Here is a 20924-nt window from a genome sequence, read left to right on the forward strand (position 1 = left end):
CCCCCGCATCCATAGCCCTGGTTTGCTGATGCAGCTATGAGAAGTCTAATTGAATGCATGCAACATCAATGCTATAGTTTTTTTTTCAAAGTGTCTGTATTTCGATATGATAACTTGATATTATACAGTTAAACTCTCTTAAATCTAGGAACAGGAATAGACGTCAGATAATAAATTAGGAACTTCTGTCATCTTTACTAGGCGAAAGAAAGAAAAAAATGTCATTGAAAATCAAAATGACAACTAAGTGAGCGAGGTTACCACGTCTTCCATTTCACTGCCCTCCCAGACTATGTAAGTCTCTTTATTTCTACCAGCATGTTGCTGAAACCTCCTCATCCCCCACTGACTCTTTCTTTGACCACAACTAAACTACTAGATTTTTACATGTTTATTTCTAACTGATTTCCCACTGGGGAAAACAATTGACAGTCTAACATGACTTCTTAGCCTCAAAGGCCCTTAACTTTTAATAACCTTTATTACTTTTAATTGCCATCATTTTATTTCTACTGGTAGGGCTAGTAATTTTAAGATGTTCCAATATATTTTTAGTACCTATTTGTCTTGCTTTCAGTTTGTAACACTTATTTAAAAAGAATTTAGAAGTGCTGAAACCATTAAGCATGCCATGTGTTGATTTGAAACGAAAGGTTTTGAAATGTGTGGGTTTTTTTTTTTGCGTATATAAGTGATATCTGATGTGTTACCATTTGAAAGAGTAAAGCTATATTGTTATCATATTATTTCACTGTACAAATAACATTTTATCTTTGCCACCTAGCATGCTGATGTGATGTTGGCAGCTATGTTTAAAGTCCATAATGTACCTTAATTGGAAATGTGCACATCAAGTTTTCAAAAAAAGGTCAAAGTGAAATGTTATTCATCTGGTCAGTGTCGGGGGGAATATTCAAATCAGATGCTTGACTTCGGTCCCAATCCTGTTTTCAGAAATAAAGCATTTAGTTGTTTTAAAATGCCGAGAGGTATATAAATACATTTGATCCTACCTAATAAAATTTGCTCCCTAGAAATGCTACCTGAGTTTCTTTCATGATTCTGAGTTTTATTCCATTGTACTCTATGAACTCGTATTTATTTAATATATTAACTTAAAACCTTTCATTTTGCATTTATTGATCATTGAATATATGAGCTTACCTTCTTGCTCATTTATAAAAAAGATATGAATCACACATAATTTAGGGATTTTACTTTTATTCTTTTGTCTCTCGGATGATGTACCTAAATATCTACCTGGGAACAGCAATATAGGACCCCTGACAGCCATCTGCCTGATCACTGCTCAATCTGGAGTCTTGTATTCACAGTGCTCACTTGCCCCATCAGAGTGTTCTATTCATACATACTAAATATGTGAGATTTAAAAATATTTTCTGGTAATGAAAATGCAAACAAAATGTTGTTTTCTCATTGCTGGTCTTTGAATGGTAGTGTTAGGTTTGTTAGACTTTGGGGATAATTTTGTTTTATACCCCTGCACACAGAAGTTTTAAATGTATGTGGTTTCACACTTAAAATCCTTCTTCAAAATAGAATTAAAATGATGGTTGTACTACATGACTGTTACCTCTTTACTAGATATAATTAGTTAATGAAGGGAATTATGTTTAGAGTAATTTTGTGGTTTTGCCACAGTCTTAAGAATCTTATTCTAGTAGAGTCTGTTATTGATATTTTCTTTGGCCTTTGAAGAAACCAATTAAAGTTTTTGTATCTTGGGTTTTTAGAATGTGGGTAACAAAATACCAAACATAATGAGAAGGCTGAGTTGAATGAAAAGTGCTTTGAAATTGGAAAATACCAAACATAAAAAGAGCCTTGACAAAGATAAGACTCTTAAAGTGTATTTTCATATGTCACAGCTTTCTACTGCAAAATAAGGATAAAGATACAGAACTACGTTGTGAATTAGAATACTGTTTTAGGGGTGAAGTTAATTAAATTATCTGAGTCAGCAAGACAAAATGCATTAAGGCTTTTGTAATGAAATTAGCACAATAGGTCTTCCTTTTATTCCGTAATTGCATATCAATGACTATATTATAATCATATATAAACACAGCTCTACTGTTTTGCAAATTAATTTTCATGTTTAAATATCACCTTGACATCAACCTACTAAATCTTGAAAATTTGTTTTAGCATAGGAACTAATGACAGAAATCTGAACTAATTGTAGTTATAAATGTCCTGTCAACTCTTTAGCCATTAATGTATGCTACAAGCATAAGATTTGATTTTTTAACAATATGCAAAATTTGTATACTTAAGAGACAGTTGATGTCTCTTTTTGTGTTATCACCTGATGAAACTCAATTTTGCTAATTCCAGTCAGGCTGGACTTCCTTAGGTATTTTTAAAACTCTTCTTTCAGCAAATGAGTTTGGCTATCCTTCATGTTAACAAAGCTTAATATTTTGTGGTTACAATTGATATTTTAGACAAAGATAAAAATCATCAAGCTGTAAACTTGGTAATTACAGGGAGTGATCAACCAGGGCCAGTGCTATTTCGGACCAAAAGTGTGTTGTTAACCATGAAGTAAGGAAATGGATTCATGTGAATCACTAATAATTGGATTCTGAATCCAGTTCTAAAGTAAGATGCCTGAAAGACTTAAGCCAAGGCTGTCTTATCGAAAAACACTTAGCTGCACATACATGCACATTCTCTTACAGAGATTTTTAAAATTCAACAGTGATTTTCTTATGTTAATTTAAAACAAAAAAAAAAAACTCACTTAGTATAGTAGTTTGGAGCATGGGCTCCAAAGTCAAATAACCTGGGACTGAATCCCAGCTTTATAAACAAATAAACAGTACATCTGGAAATCCGCATACATTCTTCACTTTATTGGAGTGAGTTTACATATTATAAGAAGTACTATTTTAAATGTATAGATGTATACATCTATATAACCATCACCACAGCCAAGGTGTAAAACATTCCCATCACCCCCAAAATTTCTTTTGCATTCTTTCTTATCCCCCCCACCTCCTCAATCCCGCCCTGTGCAACCAGATATATTTGCTATTACTATAGATTAGATTGTCTTTTGTAGACTTTCATACAGATAGGATTATTTGAAATTGGCTTCTTTCTCTCCATATATTTTTTTGAGGTTCATCCATATCATTAAGTATATTCTATTTATTACTGACCTATATTCTATTGTAAGAATGTACCACAATTTGTATTATCATTCACTATTTCATAGATGATTTTAATTTTTGTTTTTTATTGGGATCTATTTGATCTATAATATTATGCAAATACCAGGTATATGACATAGTGATTCACAACTTTTAAAAGTTGTATTCCATTTATAGTTATAAAATATTGGCTATATTCCCTGTGTTGTACAATATAGCTTATTTATTTTGTATATAGTATCTTACCTCTTCCTGTTTCCCTCTCCCCACTGATAGCTGTGAGTTTGTTCTCTGTATCTGTGAATGTTTCTTTTTTGTTATATCCACTAGTTTGTTTTAGTTTTTAAGTTCTACATATATGTGGTATCACACCGTATTTGTCTTTCTCTCTAACTTATTTTACTTGCATAATTCCCTCCTAGTCCATCCATGTTGTTGCAAATGCAAACTTCTATGCTTTTTTACGGCTGAGTAGTGTTCTGTTGTGTATATATACCATGTCTACTTAATCTATTCATCTGTTGAGGGACCCTTAGGTTGCTTCCATATCTTACTAATTATAAATAATGTTACTGTGAACATTGGGGTGCATGTACCTTTCCAAATTAGTGCTTTGGTTTCTTTGGATATGTACTCAAGGGTGGAATTAGTGAATCATATGGTTCTCGTTTCAGTTTTTCTGAGAAACCTCCATACTCTTCTCCATAGGGGCTACACCAATTTACATTTCTGCTAACAGTGCACGAAGATTCCCCTTTCCATGGATAATTTTACTGTTTCTCATTTGGGGGCGTTGTGAGTAAAGCTGGTATGAATATTCATGGACAAGCTTCTGTGTGGACAAATTACAACTTTTTAAACTTTACATACTAGGCAAAAGACCTAATTTAAGGAGAGACTTTGAGGAGTAAGGGGATGGTCCAAAGTCTAACCAGATGTAAAGAACATTTCAGGCCAGGTATATAGCACATACTAAGACTCAATCAAGGAAAAGCTGGAAGACCATTCATCCTAGCTGCAGTGTGTGGCAAAGGGAAGAAGAAGGAAAACAGTATCATATACAGAGTTGAGCACAGCTCTTCCTTCTTGGTAGACACTCAGGGAACTTGATCATCTACATGTTATGCATCTTTCTCATACAACATTTAATATTGAATTAATAAATGGTTAATATTGGTAGAAATTTATAGGATAAAAATGGAGCATGCATTTTATATATATATATATGTATATCTATGCACACACACACACACACACAGAATGTAGCTTAGGAATGAAACTAGCTCCACTCTCCCTTGCAAATGTGCCTTTCACTACTATATTCACATATTTCTTGTAATTCTGCCCCCCTCTCTGTAGTCTATTTTATCTGATTTGGGTTCTTGTTTCCGTTTGCCAAGATTTTATTTGATGGTTCTGGATGAAGAATTAATTTCCTTATTTGTGTTCTCTGCTTTTCTGGAAGACTACTTGGATTTCAAGAAACAATAGGTAGATTCAGAAGTTTTGAAAAAAAGCATAATCTGCTGATCATGAGTGATTTGAGTTAATGGTATGTATATAACCTAGATGAGAGGCATAGATGAGTATAAAGAGACTGTTGAACTCTCAGTTTGAGAGCTACTCCTGGGAACCAAAACTTGTATGAAATAGTTTATAAAGCAGTTAGTTTAAACAGATGCATTACTTTTTTCTTTATATCTTGGAGGATTTGGGGATTAGAACTGGAGGAAACAGCTGTGCTAAAAGCATTGGTCAGGATAAGGGAGGAGAGAGTGAGGCCAGTATGCAAAAAGGGTAGGTGTCATGTGATGAGTGAAGTAATTTAAAAGAAACTGAGGACAAAGCTACCTGAATCTTAGAGTAAAAAGTTCTTATTTGATTTGAAAAACATTTTGGAGCCACTGCAGTGATTTGAGAAAGTGAGCTGGATAACAAGAAAGTCAATTCCAGTTGCTTTGATGTCGAAGTTTTCTTTTTTAACCTGATTGTGTAAATCTGTGGGTCCTATGATATGTGCTGCTAAATGACATGGACAGAAGAAACTGACTTGCTAAAATGGGTGGAAATGCTCTTGCCATGATGTTTTCTCTCATCTTAGCATGCAATTGTACATTCCTCACCTCAAAGGTTGTGACATTCAGTGGAATTTTTTATCATCTCTTGGTCTCCTAAATGAGGAGAGTTATAGAGGTGGTATATATAATCATCTTTGCTAAATTCTTTTTTTTTTAAGTAAAGACAAAGAAATGCTTTTAGAAATGGCTCTTTAATAAACCCAGGGCAAAGGGTGTGGTGAAGAGACTGCTTCTTGAAAAGTGTCAGGCCAAAACCTGTACTTTAAGAAGACTTCACAAATTTCCTTCAAACCAGTCTTTTTGTTGCTTATTATTGTTCACCATGACCTTCAGAAAGCCACTTAACTTCCAATATTTGAATTATTTTCACATAGAGCTGTGGTCTTTGAATTTGCCATGTCAGTTTGCAGACATTTAAAGAAAGCCAGTGACACAATTCTGGTTAGTTTCTAGAGTCACTGTGAGACTCTTGCAGGTAGAGTGACAGATTCATTTACAGTTTATAAGTGACTTTTTCCCTTTCTTAAGTTTTACATTAGTATTCTTTTTCTTAGCTGTGAAGCAAACTTAGAATCATCTGTAGTCCTAGGAAGCTGCATACATTTTTTGAGCCTGCCAGAGGCTACAGTGTCAATGCTTTCTTAATATACTCTATGGGATGGTTTTGTCTGGAAATCCTTTGCTCTTCTTTATATGTTTTGCCCTCAGAATTGTCTTTAGAACCAAGGTAAAAGATATGTGTCCAGCTTTGTTCCAGAGTTCAATATTGTGCATCTTACAAGCCTAAAACTTGCACTAAACTCCAGCTATATATGATTAAACAATCAGAGGATATACCTAAAAATGCATGATGTCTATGATTACATGTTAGGGTGTACCATAGTTTTTGTACAGATTATTTAACTGAACTAGGGAATCAAATAAGGAAATTGAGTGGAGACTGAAATCTAGCCTATAATTGACTCAACAAGTCATGTGCCCCAGAGTGGGATGTTGTCGTTTAGTTGCAAAAGGTGTGTCTGACTCTTTTGTAGCCCATCAGGCTCCTCTCTCCATGGGATTTTCCAGGCAAGAATACTGGAGTGGGTTTTCACTTCCTTCTCCAGGGGACCTTTCTGACCCAGGGATCAAACCTGTGTTTCCTGCATCGACAGGTGGATCCTTTACCACTGAGCCAACGGGAAAGCCCCCAGAGTGGGATGGCATTCCCCTAAAGCAAGAGGCATCTAATTCACAGGAGTCCCATGTAGGCAACCATGTTGCATGAAATTTGGTTGTAATTTCTCCCACAGTTGTCAAAAAGGCATGGTATCTTTCAAAAGGTTTCTCTCCAGAGATGGTTTTGATCATTTTAACCTTCATCTATTGCTTCAAGCTTGACATTCACAGGACCTTCATTTGCAAAGTTATTGCAGTCAGATAGAGTTTCCCAATATCTTTTTCATCATCCCCAGCTTCTAGACATAGTTTGATGTAAAATCTTAGAATTTTGAATGAATGAGTTTAAGCACAAATCTATTTTTCTCTTCTTATTCTTTCTCCATTCTGCCTGATTTTTTGACCAAAAATGATTGAAGCTTCATGCATTCAAATGTATGCTTATTTCATGTGGAGTCAGTAGGAGACTCTTATGTGGGGTGATTAAAAGTTGACATATGCAGGATACATGAGCACAGGCAGAAGGCAGTGGCGAAAAAGCTATATGAGATGCTTTCATGATTATCAACAAGCTGTCTTGTAAGGTACTCCCAAACAGACCTTTTCTACAAAGGAATAGAGCTTTAAATGTGAGAGAGAGAGAGAGATGTGATGGAGGTACACAGGAGGAACTCTTGTCATTGAAATTAGTCCTTGCCTATCAGTTTTGGACTCTGGCATCAGCTTTCCCAGAACAGACTATGGCACCAATTCCCTGACCCCCATGAGGGACAGGAGGCTCTAACTTGCTGTGACCATGCTGAGACCATGCCAAATGGGCAGTGTTCCAGCTGTGAAGATCAGTTCAAGATCAATGTACGTGCTGTGCCATGCTAAGTTGCTTCAGTTGTGTCTGACTCTGTTGAGACCCTATGGACTTCCCGCCAGACTCCTCTGTCTGTGGGATTCTCCAGGCAAGAATACTGGAGTGGATTGCCATGCCCTCCTCCAGAGGATCTTCCTGACCCAAGGATTGAACCCATATCTCTTAAATCTCCTGCATTGTCAGGCGGGTTCTTTATCACTTGCGCTGCATAGGAAGCCCTCAAGATCAGTAAGTTAAGCCAAATGAACGAGAGGAAAGGGGGCCTAATTACATCTTTTTAAACTTTAGTAAAGATGGTTTTGCCTATCCTTTTTTTCTACCCATGGAGATCTTTATATCCATGCTAGTGTCTACAATATAAACCAGACCCAAGGATTCAAAAAGAAATCCTGAAAATTAATCCCTCGCTAGTTTTATGCGTAACTTCCTAGGGCCACTGCATCTAAGAAGATACAGTTACACACACCAGGCGTTCACTTTGTGGAATCCATCTGGATACATCTTCTGTGACATAAATAGATCCAGACTTTTTTTTCTTAGAATCTCAATTCAACTCTTTACACATGTTCACATCTTGCTAGCCTTAGGCATTTCAAAGCAATTAAACTTCCATCACACATCCCAGTAATAGTTTCAACAGGCTTCATTTTATGATGTTCTACCAGAAGCCATGGTACACCCTGAAGTTTCCAGAGTCATCTTTGAAAGAGCCAAAAAAAGAGGGTATTGTGATCACTGCTGGATGTTAACAAATGGGAAGCTGCTCTTTGCCACCCAGTGCCATTTGTTCATCTGTGCATGCCTAGTTAGCTGTAATAAAAAAAAATGGCCTCAGCATGAATATAAAATAAAGTAACTTTGCCATATTAATAATATTTTCTCACTCAGGAAAAACTCCTGATAGAAATGACTGAAGAAGGTCATTTCTCAGCAAGAATAAGGGCTCTGGGCCAGTTAACTTTTCTTCCAAACTTCACATATATCTTTTTCTGCACATACTATTTTAATGAGTTTTGAAGAAGAGAGCCGTTTTTAATGCAGTTGATTTGCAGGAAGCAGAGAGGATAAAAATGTTCCAGTGTTCATTTGTGATGTATAGATAAATCCCAAAATGTCCCTCCCCCCAACCTTTGTTGTCTTATTCTGAGAATTTATGATTGATTTGAGTACTTTCATTGAAAGAAATACTATGTGTCTTTTATATAATGGTGATCACTGAGTATGTATATAATAGATGAAGATTTTGAATACTTGGGATCAAGTCCCAGTGAGTTTAAGAGTTTTTTTTTTTTTTTAATGTTCATGAGACTTAGTATTTTCAACTGTGAATTGTGAATAATCAGTTTAGTTCAGTTGCTCGGTTGTATCCGACTCTTTGCGACCCCATGAATCTCAGCATGCCAGGCCTCCATGTCCATCACCAACTCCCGGAGTTCACTCAGACTCACGTCCATCGAGTCAGTGATGCCATCCAGCCATCTCATCCTCGGTCGTCCCGTTCTCCTCCTGCCCCCAATCCCTCCCAGCATCAGAGTCTTTTCCAATGAGTCAACTCTTCGCATGAGGTGGCCAAAGTACTGGAGTTTCAGCTTTAGCATCATTACTTCCAAAGAAATCCCAGGGCTGATCTCCTTCAGAATGGACTGGTTGGATGTCCTTGCAGTACAAGGGACTCTCAAGAGTCTTCTCCAACACCACAGTTCAAAAGCATCAATTCTTTAGTGCTCAGCCTTCTTCACAGTCCAACTCTCACATCCATACATGACCACAGGAAAAACCATAGCCTTGACTAGATGGACGTTAGTCAGCAAAGTGATGTCTCTGCTTTTGAATATGCTGTCTAGGTTGGTCATAACTTTTCTTCCAAGGAGTAAACGTCTTTTAATTTCATGGCTGCAATCACCATCTGCAGTGATTTTGGAGCCCAGAAAAATAAAGTCTGACACTGTTTCCACTGTTTCCCCATCTATTTCCCATGAAGTGATGGGACCAGATGCCATGATCTTTGTTTTCTGAATGTTGAGCTTTAAGCCAACTTTTTCACTCTCCTCTTTCACTTTTGTCAAGAGGCTTTTTAGTTCCTCTTCACTTTCTGCCATAACGGTGGTGTCATCTGCATATCTGAAGTTATTGATATTTCTCCCGGCAATCTTGATTCCAGCTTGTGTTTCTTCCAGTCCAGAGTTTCTCATGATGTACTCTTCATATAAGTTAAATAAGCCCGGTGACCATATACAGCCTTGATGTACTCCTTTTCCTATTTGGAACCAGTCTGTTGTTCCATGTCCAGTTCTAACTGTTGCTTCCTGACCTGCATACAGATTTCTCAAGAGGCAGGTCAGGTGGTCTGGTATTCCCATCTCTCAGAATTTTCCAGTTTATTGTGGTCCACACAGTCCAAGGCTTTGGCATAGTCAACAAAACAGAAATAGATGTTTTCCTAGAACTCTCTTGCTTTTTCCATGATCCAGTGGAGGTTGGCAATTTGATCTCTGGTTCCTCTGCCTTTTCTAAAGCCAGCTTGGACATCAGGAATTTCATGGTTCACGTATTGCTGAAGCCTGGCTTGGAAAATTTTGAGCATGACTTTACTAGCATGTGAGATGAGTGCAATTGTGTGGTAGTTTGAACCTTCTTTTGCATTGCCTTTCTTTGGGATTGGAATGAAAACTGACCTTTTCCAGTCCTGTGGCCACTGCTGAGTTTTCCAAATTTGCTGGCATATCGAGTGCAGCACTTTCACAGGATCATCTTTCAGGATTTGAAACAGCTCAACTTGAATTCCATCACCTCCACTAGCTTTGTCCATAGTGATGCTTTCTAAGGCCCACTTGACTTCACATTCCAGGATGTCTAGCTCTAGATGAGTGATCACACCATTGTTATTATCTGGGTCGTGAAGATCTTTTTTTGTAGTTATTCTGTGTATTCTTGCTACCTCTTCTTAATATCTTCTGCTTCTGTTAGGTCCATACCATTTCTGTCCTTTATCGAGCCCATCTTTGCATGAAACGTTCCCTTGCTATCTCTAATTTTCTTGAAGAGATCTTGCTAATAGGATTATTTTAAAGATTTCATTAGCTAATGTATTTAAAAGGTGCATGTATGAGATATGTTTACCGCCCATACGAAACTTCTGGGCCTCTTCTTTTGGGAAGCATACTTGAAACATGCTTGGTAAGTGCACTTCAGTTATAGAGGCAGTAGGGTTAAGAGATAGCTACCTCACTGCATTTACTATTTTCAACATTGTGATTGACCATGATTTTGTATCTCAATCAAACGCTGATTCTATCTAACAATGTAGAGAACTTAACTCTTCAGGTGATGTGCATCCAAAGAAGAAAATACGTACACAAACCTGTGCTTGAACAATGAGGGATCTGCATCTATAGATTAATTAGGAGAACTTTATCATGTAAAAGTTTTATAAGAGAAGCAAAAACATTTCTGGTAGGTAGCCCACATGAAAAGATATTGACATGATCTTCTGTGGAAGCAGCTTACTTCTGGCATGAGGGCAGGATATTTGTAAACCATGCCTGCAGAGACTCAAGCCATGTGTTGGAGATATTAGCCTGATTATCCAGGCTTCATCACTGGTAAACTAGGTTTCCTGGAAAGATACTAATTGTAGTAGCTTCAAGAAATGGCTCTCAAAGTGGGGTCCCTGAACCAACAGTATCAGCATCACCCAGGAACTTGGTAAAAATGCAGATCTGAACCTTGCCTTGAAACTACTAATCAGTGGGGTTGCACAGTGTGTGCCCTAACAAGTCCTCTGGGTGATGTACATGTAGGTTTGGGAAACACCAACCCAAGGTATCCACTGTAGGTAATGAATTAATTTCTCTCCTAGTCAACTTCGAGTGTTGCTAATTGAAATAGTATCCTCAGAAGAAATGAACAAAATTTCTGTCATGACTTTTTTCTGTAGCTTGGATAAGGAATCCTGTGTGTGAAAGATGCTCCATAAAAAAGCTCGTCTCTTGTCATTCTCTTACTGCATGCATGTACTCCCAGCTGCACGCATTCTGCTTTTGGTCAACTGGATGATCACATTCTCTTTTCAAATTCTGTATCTCCCATTTCAGGGCAGGGGGGACCTTTTACATTATCCTCCTGTGTTAGTTCTGTGCTTTCTTACACAATTAAAAATTCCCAACAAGTAGTGTGATTTAGGGGCTTCCCTAGTGGCTCAGATAGTCAGGAGTCCACCTGCCATGCAGGGGACCAGGATTCGATCTCTGTGTTGGGAAGATCCCATAAAGAAGGGACCGGCAACCCACTCCAGTACTCTGGCCTGGAGAATCCCATGGACACACAGTCCACGGGATCGCAAAGGTCGGACACAACTGAGTGACTAACACATCAGTCTCATTTGGCTGCTTCCGTTTCCTCTCTCCTGTAGTCTTGTTTCCACTTCCGCCTTTAAAGTGCAGTTACTCTTTAAGATGTTCAACCATTTCCTGCTTGCCAGATCAGAAGGATCCTTGTTTTTCTCCAGGGTTTCATGCTTTTGATGTACACAGTCCAGAACTACTTGCCCTTGCCTTTTGTGCTGCAGAGATACAGCCCCGTTCTTCTTTGATACTCTCCTGAGTCCTTTCTCTCCCTTTCCCTGGGCCATTCCCTAAGGACTGTTGCTTTGAGAGCTCTAGAGGGAGAACACTCTCTTTCCTTCTCTGCTCCTCTCTGCCTTCTTCTTTCCTCCCTTTCACATTCTCTTAATTCCACATTCACATCCCTGCCTTCCATCCAATGACAAAGACCACCTCCTGACTAATGATTCCCAGTTCTACCATCTTCCACATTGACTTCATCCATTACCAACCTAGAATCTCTGCACAAGGCTCTCCTGTGTCATTTAAAACTCAGAACTTCTAAAATAGAACTGTCAGTCGTCTTTTATGAAGCAATATCTCCCCCGAGGTTACCTCTATCCTCAGGGAACATCCTTCTCTAGATCACCCCATTCACTCTGATCCTGTTCACTCTGACTGAGCATCCTACAGTGTGAGATGTGAAATTTCTTTGCTCCTTTCTTATGTGATTGCTTATTTCATTCACCTCTTCCATAACCTTCTTTATGGTCTCCCATGCCTGCACCATTGAAATAACTAGTTCCCTGCCTCAGTCCTTCTGCTATTTCATACTCCACACATCAATGCCAGATCAGTCTTTCTAAAATATTAATTAAATAAATGTCATTTTTTGATTGCTGCCTACTTCATTACCTGCAGATTAAATCCATCCATGGGATTTCAGGCCCACATAGCTTTCTTCAGGAGACACCATTCCAAATATCCCTGTCTCATTATTTACTCCATGAATTATACCTCCATGAATCCAAATCTTACTCCAGGACATAACCATCTCAAGTATTATTTCTTTTAAGAGAATATGCATCTTCTATATGGCCTGTTTTTCTGAGTTTTACAGAAATTTCCTTATTATTGTTCCTTATTTGAGTTTTATGTAAATGAAAAGGAATTTTCATGAGAAGCCTTATATAGCACTTGAAACTTAAAAAGATAAGTGTTAGCTTTCTTCCCAATCAGAAGGTGACATTCCTAGCTGCAAGGAACACGTTCTTCTGTGTATCACACTTTGTGGTTTGCCACCCATCATATCAACAGTAGGTAATGGCATCATACCAGGTGAGCCATGGATGTTTGGTGTAGTTGGATAAAATAGTCATATCTTTGCAACCTCTGTTAACTACTGAGTATGAAAATATACTCACTTGAAATATAAACATCAGTCAGATTTTCTATTCCTTTATGCAAATTTAAGGAAAAGGCAAACATAAAGGAAAGTTAAATAAAGAGTTATCTATAAGTAATATGCGAATAATTCAAAAGTAAGAATTTCTGACTGCTGGCTCATTAAGATCCCAGTCTGGTAATTGTTTGTCCAGGTTATGTGCCAAGAAGATCTAGGCTGGGGAGCTAACATATGGTCAGTCTAATCTTCAGTTAGCTTTCACCCAGAAGCCCTTGTGGGACATTTTTTATTTTGTTCTTATCTCTGACTAAGCAATCATAGTTTCCTAAAAACAAGCCCAGTTGTGATCTATGTATGCCTAGGAATACATGGCTAAGTTTCCCCAAGGTAGTAAAATAGTTTTCCTACCTCCAGTCAAGAAATTCTAGTCAAGTGCCTTAAACAAATTACTTTCCTATTACAGTCGCTTTGGAAGCAAACAAAGGAAGAATGGCCAGAGAAGAAGAGAAAATAATTTGACATGTTTATCTTTTCTTAAATCCCCTTAAGAGAAGACAGGCGTATCTTCTTAACTCTGTAAATTTTTTAAGATAACAGTAAATATGTATCTTAAATATGCATATGTAATAAACTGCGTGCATATGCACCAAGTATAATGAAGTACATTGTACATGGAGGAGGAGAACTCAGCAGTGGTTTCCTAAACTCTTTTTACTTCATCTCTGTAATGATGAGCCTGCCTGACTACCTACAGCTGCTGACCAGACATATCCCGAGGGGCACTTTGAAGTGCAGACCCTGCAGACAGCCAAGTATCAGTGTCTGGAAACCTTCCACATGCAATTCCTTGATAGTGCTGGTGATGGCTGGCATCTTTGGATCTGGCTGCAGTTGTTAGTAGAGCCTACAATTTTAGGAAAAGCAAAGGAAAACTAAAAACAAACCATGCAAAGTAAGGCAATAAGGCAGGTGCTGGCTGTGGGGTTTTTCCTGCCCCCGGGGAGTCTGCATTTTGCTGGAGGAGGCAGAAGAAAGCACTGCAGCTCTAGTTCTGATTTCTCTAAGAAGCTTATGTGCTTTTCATGCTGGAATTTAAAGGGTACATAATAAAGAGATAGATGTCTGAGAAAGGGAGTAGGAAAAGGGAAGAAAAGGCTAATTCTGCAAGCGTCCTGTTTTCATTTGTCAAGCTGTTTGGGTGTAGAAATGCTGACATAGACGGAAGAGTATTACTTCTGCTTCTTCATGCTTATGAATCTTACATTTTATGTTTTCCTATTTAGCTGTTTACTTCTATTTTAAAAGAAGCAGTACTTAAGCATTTACATTATTCATGTGCAATGGGGTGCGTTTCACGCCCTCTGCCTGGTTTGATTAGTAGGTGCGGGAGGTGCAGGGTCCCTGGTGGGAGCAGTTATTTCAGAACAGGTGGTTCAGCACATTGAGGATCAAAGAACCCAAAGGTGCGAGGACTCCAGGAGCCACAGGAGCTCTTTGATCTCAGTCAAAGTTTCAACCCCACCCTGCAGATCAGCAGCCCCGCTCAAGCCAGGAATTTGCATGGCGGTTTCCCCTTAGGTAGAAGAACAGCAGCCTGACTGACGGCAGAAGATACCCCACAGTCACGGTTGGCATCCAGTTCCCCCACAGTCCACTCTCTCCCCCTTACTTCTGGCCGCGTAGACTCCTAATGCCCATCCCCTGCTGACCACTCTCCCCACACGCCGGGTGCCGTTTTGCTCACTGCCCCAAAGAACGGTACACAGACCTGATGATTCTTTAATCAGGAGGCTCTGTTCTGGTCCCAGCTGTCCTCCCTGCATCTCCACCTCGCTGAATCCAGCGAGAGCTCCAAAGCCCAGTCCAGATATCACCTTCCCCTCTATGTCATCTTCCCAACTCCAAATTTCAGCTAACATTCATTGAGTACTTTCCATAGGGCAGGCTCTATTGATAGCTTTTTACCCATTATCTTTTTTTTTTTTTAACTGATTTCTTTTCTTGACTTTTGAAGTCTTTTGTACACATTTACAGTGATTACACAGTTACCACTTTTGTTTCTTAGTGAAATCATAGAGCTATTCTTGTCTCATCCCCTGGCAGTCTGAGAACTCATAGCATTTTCTGCTTCTTTCAGAGCCTCATGGTGTTGACTGTAGTAGGTGCTCCAAACCACACAAGTTGTATCATAATTAATGTGATAAATTCTTAGCTTATATCAGTGAAGTGTATTGAAACTGTCCCTTTCTAACAATTGAGTAATCGAATCTAATTTATCAACCACATTGTATATTTTGATGATTGAATACATCTCAACAAATACAAAGTTCAGTATGCCTGTACAGCTGCCTCCTAGTTACTAGGCTGTTGATAGTGAAAGATGTGAAGGTGCCACTCCATACTCCCTCAGTTCCACGTGCAGTAGCTCCTCACCTGGTTTGCCCATGAATAAGGAGTTTCTCCAGGACGTAGGATTTCCGCGCTCAAACCAGGACAACGTTGGGTAAACCTAGACGTTTAATCAAACTAGTCATAAGAAATGATTTCCCCAATGGAAGAAATTGACTGTACTTTTATACTAAATGCTCAGGAATGGATAGCTGTCACTTAGTTGTGTCTTTTGCAGTCACAGGCAAAATTTTAAATCTCTCATAGCCATTTTTGTTGTCGTTTGCCCTTCTGGTTGCTACATAGCATTGTCTGTATATCTGACAGCTGGTAGCAAAAAGCCTTATTACTTCAGGGAGCCCAAAAAAGTTAAAAATCAAACAAACAAACTTGTTCCAATCAATTCCTTTATTATATCAGACAGGGCTTAGGTCTCATAGCTGGTACTGCTGTCTAAATCAACTGTATCTGCTTTTGAACTATGCAATTATTTACTTGTGTATTTAATGACTAGCTCCTCTTGGCATTTCTAGTCTCATCAGAAAATGAAAATATACCTCCCGGGAACATCGTCCATCTTCCTCTCTCTGCTTGCCCACCTGACTAGTCCAAGCAGGGAAACTTTCCACTTTTTGGAACTTCTCTGCATAAACAGTCATGCCATCTAATGGAACAAATATACTATTAAGCAAGTTTTTCAAATTCCTTTTATTAAGTTTGTTCAACCACATTCTTCAAAGAGTTAGACTTAGTTTCTGAAATACCTATCATAGCTGTGCTTCAAGCTATTTAGTCTATATACATGCTTTATTCCCTCATTGTCTTTCTAAATACAGAATCCTTAGAATTTTGCATTTGGCACAGTGCCTGCATGGAGAGATTCCACTTGATCCTCATAAAATTATTTTCAGGCTCAGGTCGTGGCATGAGAAATGTGCATAGATAAAACTATTTTAGTTATGGAATGGTCATATCACAACCAGGGATGGCATATTATATACAGGTAATTGTAAAATTTTTGAAAGTGGGAATATTGGCTCTACACTAGGATACATTTTTAGTTATTAATGATGAGTTTATAGGAGTCTGTAACAAAAAGAACAGGCCTCCTAATTCCCGCTTACAATTCTCCTGTAAACATTTTATGCCACTTGGTGAATTAAATACAGTTTCTCAGATCAGTTACATTCATTTACTTCACAAATACATTTGGAGCCTCTTCTCTAAGCCAGATGCTCTGCAGTCACGGAAGAGAAATCATACCCCATGTGGCGTGGTAACAATGGTAACAGTGTGATGAGCAAGATGTGACTCAAATGGTCAGCAAAACAGAAACAAACAAAATAAAACACATGTTCTGAGTTTATAAGTTAATTTTAGAGTGTGAAACTTCATGTCATATAAAAAATTATTACATGTCACTTATATCTCATAAAACTAGTAGAGCTTTCAAACCATTTAATGGCTATTTTCCCTGTTAACACCATGTTTTGAAGGAGTTTATCTGCCCAACGCATTTATTGTGTAATTATTTTCTCTTTGGTATTTACCAAAAATCAAACAAATAACTGCCATTCAGAAGAGAGTTGATACATTGCCGGCACTGCCCCCCTCCTCCCAAAAAAAGAAAAAATAAATTTATTTCATTTTTTTTCCTTCAGCTGTGTATCATGATTGTGGACAGATTCTCAATTTCAGTATATTAAAATATTTTAAAATGCTGCAAGTCTCCATTCGTGATTCGGTGGCCTTCACTGATCTAGTCTAATTTCCTTGTTCATTAATATTCTAGTAATAAACATTTTTTTCTGTGACTTGCCAGTCTGTAGTTTAACTGGAGCTACTCAGCCTCTGTTCTGAACACCTTCTTTGAGTATTGCATGAACAGACCTTTTCTCTGGAGGGTAGGAATTGAGTTGGAAAAGGAAACAATTTACAGCCTTCATAAAGACTCAAGGTGCTTTTCTACTTAACTCAAGTGGTTGTTTAACAGGCATGAAGTGTTTGTTGTATTTGAGAGCTCTGCGTGTTAATTTATTCTAAAGGTTGTTAAGTTGACAATTATTGGGGGGGGGAGGTGGGGAAGGGCAATGTGCAAAGCTGAGCTGGGGCCAAGACACCCATTTTGCAGACTATTCAAAATCCTTACCCTCCCCAAACCCACCCCCTCACCCTCTTCCCCACCCCCTTCATATCAATTAAATCTCTCATTTCCCTGGACTGAGATTAAATTATAAATTATACTGGTTTAAAATCACTTGACAGTGGCTTGGAGATATTTGGGTACCATGAAGAGTTAGAGAGCCTCGCATTGCGTCTTCGTCAATAATTTCAATTCCTCCAGGGCAAGAAAATACCTTTGAATATCCATGGTGAAATGATATAGACTGTGGTTAAGTGATAAGTGATAACATAGGATTTCAATGAACTTTAACAAAAGAGCTCCACAATTTAGTTTCTTTAATCCCAAATTTGACATTTCTCTTCTATTATATGTGTGTTACTCTGTATCTTTTCAAATTAAGGAGGCAAACTTGCCTCATGTAATATTATGTAACTAAATCTAAATAGACTTGTTAATAACAGTTACCGATTTGTGATGAGGTTATTGATGAGTTTTATTTATTCTTTTCTGGATGTAGTTCCAAGTTTTTACAATGAACATACATTGTTTTTTAATTAAGAAAAATATCATTTATAATAAAAGTTGCAAAAGTACCTGTATAAAAATTCTACATATATCTTTGCCATAGCAAAGTATGACTTTGTGTTTAAAGATATAAAAGAGTTTAATGCAAGGTGGAGATTTTATGTATTCAACTGAGATTTTTAAGTATTTTTAGAAAGAGTTGCAAATGTAGATATCACTGTATCATCATTAAATTTTCCTATATATAAGTAAAGTTTCTGAGAAAGTTAGGTCAAATTTATCTATTGATCTAATAGATATTCTCATTGAGAACTAAAAGTTTACAACATCCAAGGATAAGAAGGTGTCATGAAAGTTTAGAAGCCTCCAAATATTTCATGCATAAACTCTAATAAGTTTTTTATATGCTAAAGGAAAGGTAATGATTTATGTCTTCTAGGATTTTCAACCAAAAAACTAGATATGTCAGAAAATTGGTATTTCTTGCGTGTTAGTTCTGACTGCACTAAGAGAAGTTGTGTACACTTCTCTTTAAACCTACTAATTATTTTATCTTACAAACAGGATAGTGTTATCACTTGAATACAAGTGGTTTACAAGCGGAGCCTGGTAGTAAATCTTTATGGGTTAGAATTTGGCTCAACCACTGTACTGCTAGTCAGTCTCAGCCAAATTTCTTTCTCCTCATCCGTGAGTGACAATAGTAATAGCACTAACATCTTAAGATTGTTAGGAGGATTAAATGCAAAAATATGGGCTAATACTTGCCATGTAATAACAATTCATAAACGGTAGTTCTGTTACTAGTTATAATACGTATTCAGTGAACAATACGCATGGATCTTATTTTCTTCTTTTGATTATTTACTTGTTTTATTTGTTTTTTAATTGTTGCTAGAAGGAAAGCTTGGCTACCATTGGGTTGTGTCTGGCTTTTCTACAGAGTGAAAGTATAAGTCAACATATATAGCATAGGTTGCTGCCAACCATGGTAAAGCTGACCGACTTCTTGCCTTCTGTAGTGAGCCATCTCTATGGATTTGGACTGATGGATGCAGAGGCCATGGTGATGGAGGCGGAGAAGTGGACCACTGTTCCCCAGCAGCACGTGTGTGTGGAGAGCACAGACCGACAAATCAAGTAATGCTTGCTGCCAGCAGACAGCATGACCGTTCCCTAAAAGAGCTGGCCCACGCAGATGTCTCGAGACAGCCCTGTGTTGCACATAAAAACTAGTAGTTTGTGTAGTTCTTTTCTGATGTGATTATAAAATCTTAATATAATGTCTAAGACCCTAAACTGTTAAATCCATCCTAGTATAACCTGCCATGCCCTACTCCAGAGGATCTTTTCAACCTAAGGATAGAACCCAGGTCTCCCACATTGCAGGTAGATTTTTCACCATCTGAGCCACCAGGAAAGCCCGCTAGCATAAGCCAAGGATCCTTTAAAAAAAGCATATTTTATAAGGGGATGGGAGAACCCTTACAGGTGGATATTCTTCAAGTTTCTACTCTGTAAGTATTTCTGTTTGATGGTAGAAGTATTTCCCATAAGTTGGTATACCCCCAAAACTACACCTTATGATCTGGAAACTTAGCTACTTACCATGTAGTTCTCTGAGAGTGATGCAGGATGCACAGTAAGTGAGACTGCACTTTACTCAGATTCCAGGGCCTAGTGTCCTGTTTCAGTCACACAAACCTGGAGACTGTGCAACAGGATTTACCAAGTGATACTGAAGTCTCTCCTAGGCACTGAATTTGAAGAATTAGGATTTATTATAGTGATTTTATTAGTATTTTGCTTTTGGCTTTCATTTTATAGAGAGTTAGCTGAGAAAAATACTTATGAACTTTGGTTTGTGATAAGAACAGAGCCATTATAATTCTTGAGGAAATTGTTAGGAAGCAGAAACAAATGGACTAAATTTTTTTCTCATTCTACCCATTTGTGGCAAAGAATATGAAAAAAATAAACAAAGGAGTAAAACGTTAACCAGTATTTATTGAGTTCTTACAATAGGTCAAGCCCTAGCAACTTAATGTGTGTTTTCTTCTTAAAACTTGATAACAACATCGGTTTTATTCCCTTTTGACAAATGAAGAAATGAGATCAAATGGAATAATTGTTTATTTCTACACAAATTTCATTTACCAATTCAGCATCTATTTTTCTTTCATTTATTGGATAGCAAGAACGGGACTAGTGGCACATGCAGCTGGGAGGAGTCCAGATCTCCTCCTGCATGGGCTGCACCTCTGCGCCCTTTCTGCCAGATACCCAGGACCCTCAGAGCCCAGTGAAGAGGCTCAGACCCAGCTGACCAGAGGCACCCAGAACCATGTCAGAACTTTGAGCAAGACCTGGTGACAGGGACCAGCTGTCACCCACCAGTCTTCCCAGCCTGACTTCAAGATGCTGAGCCTGAAGCTTCTGAGGCTGTTCAGCATGGAACATATGCCCCAGAGATCAAGCCCTGAGCCTTTGGAACAGGAGCACTGACTCCAAGACTAGGGAGTATCAAATAGTGAGAACTCCCACAAAGGAAACCACTTGAATACAAGACCCTGCATCACCCAACCACCAGTAGCACCCTGTGCAGGATACCTTATCTAGACAACAAACAAAACAAAAATACAAACCCAGTCATCAGCAGACAGGATTACCACCTCACTCAGCCTTGCCCATCAGAGGAAAAACAAACAAAAAAACAAAAACTCTGCACAAATCTTATGCTATACAAAGCTCACACAAACTACTGGACCAATTTTAGGAGGACAGAAACCAAAAGAAAGAAAGAATTCAACCTTCATCAAGGAAAGAATTAAAATTTCCTTGAAGCCTGGGAAAGGAGACCTCAAACAATAACTTAACAT

At 38.1% G+C, this 20924-nt stretch overlaps 1 protein-coding gene across 3 annotated transcripts in view; it reads left to right on the top strand.

The window, feature by feature from the left end:
• PCSK5 (proprotein convertase subtilisin/kexin type 5) overlaps positions 1–20924 on the top strand; it is a 500900-nt gene that overhangs the window by 274129 nt on the left and 205847 nt on the right. For all 3 annotated transcript variants that reach the window (XM_068974738.1, XM_068974739.1, XM_068974741.1), the window contains exon 11: positions 19068–19185. In XM_068974738.1, the coding sequence (XP_068830839.1) occupies positions 19068–19185 (118 nt within the window). The remainder of the gene's footprint in view (positions 1–19067; positions 19186–20924) is intronic.

This window comes from Capricornis sumatraensis, chromosome 6 (genome assembly GCF_032405125.1).
Source record: "Capricornis sumatraensis isolate serow.1 chromosome 6, serow.2, whole genome shotgun sequence".
In the NCBI taxonomy this organism is placed as follows: Eukaryota; Metazoa; Chordata; class Mammalia; order Artiodactyla; family Bovidae; genus Capricornis; species Capricornis sumatraensis.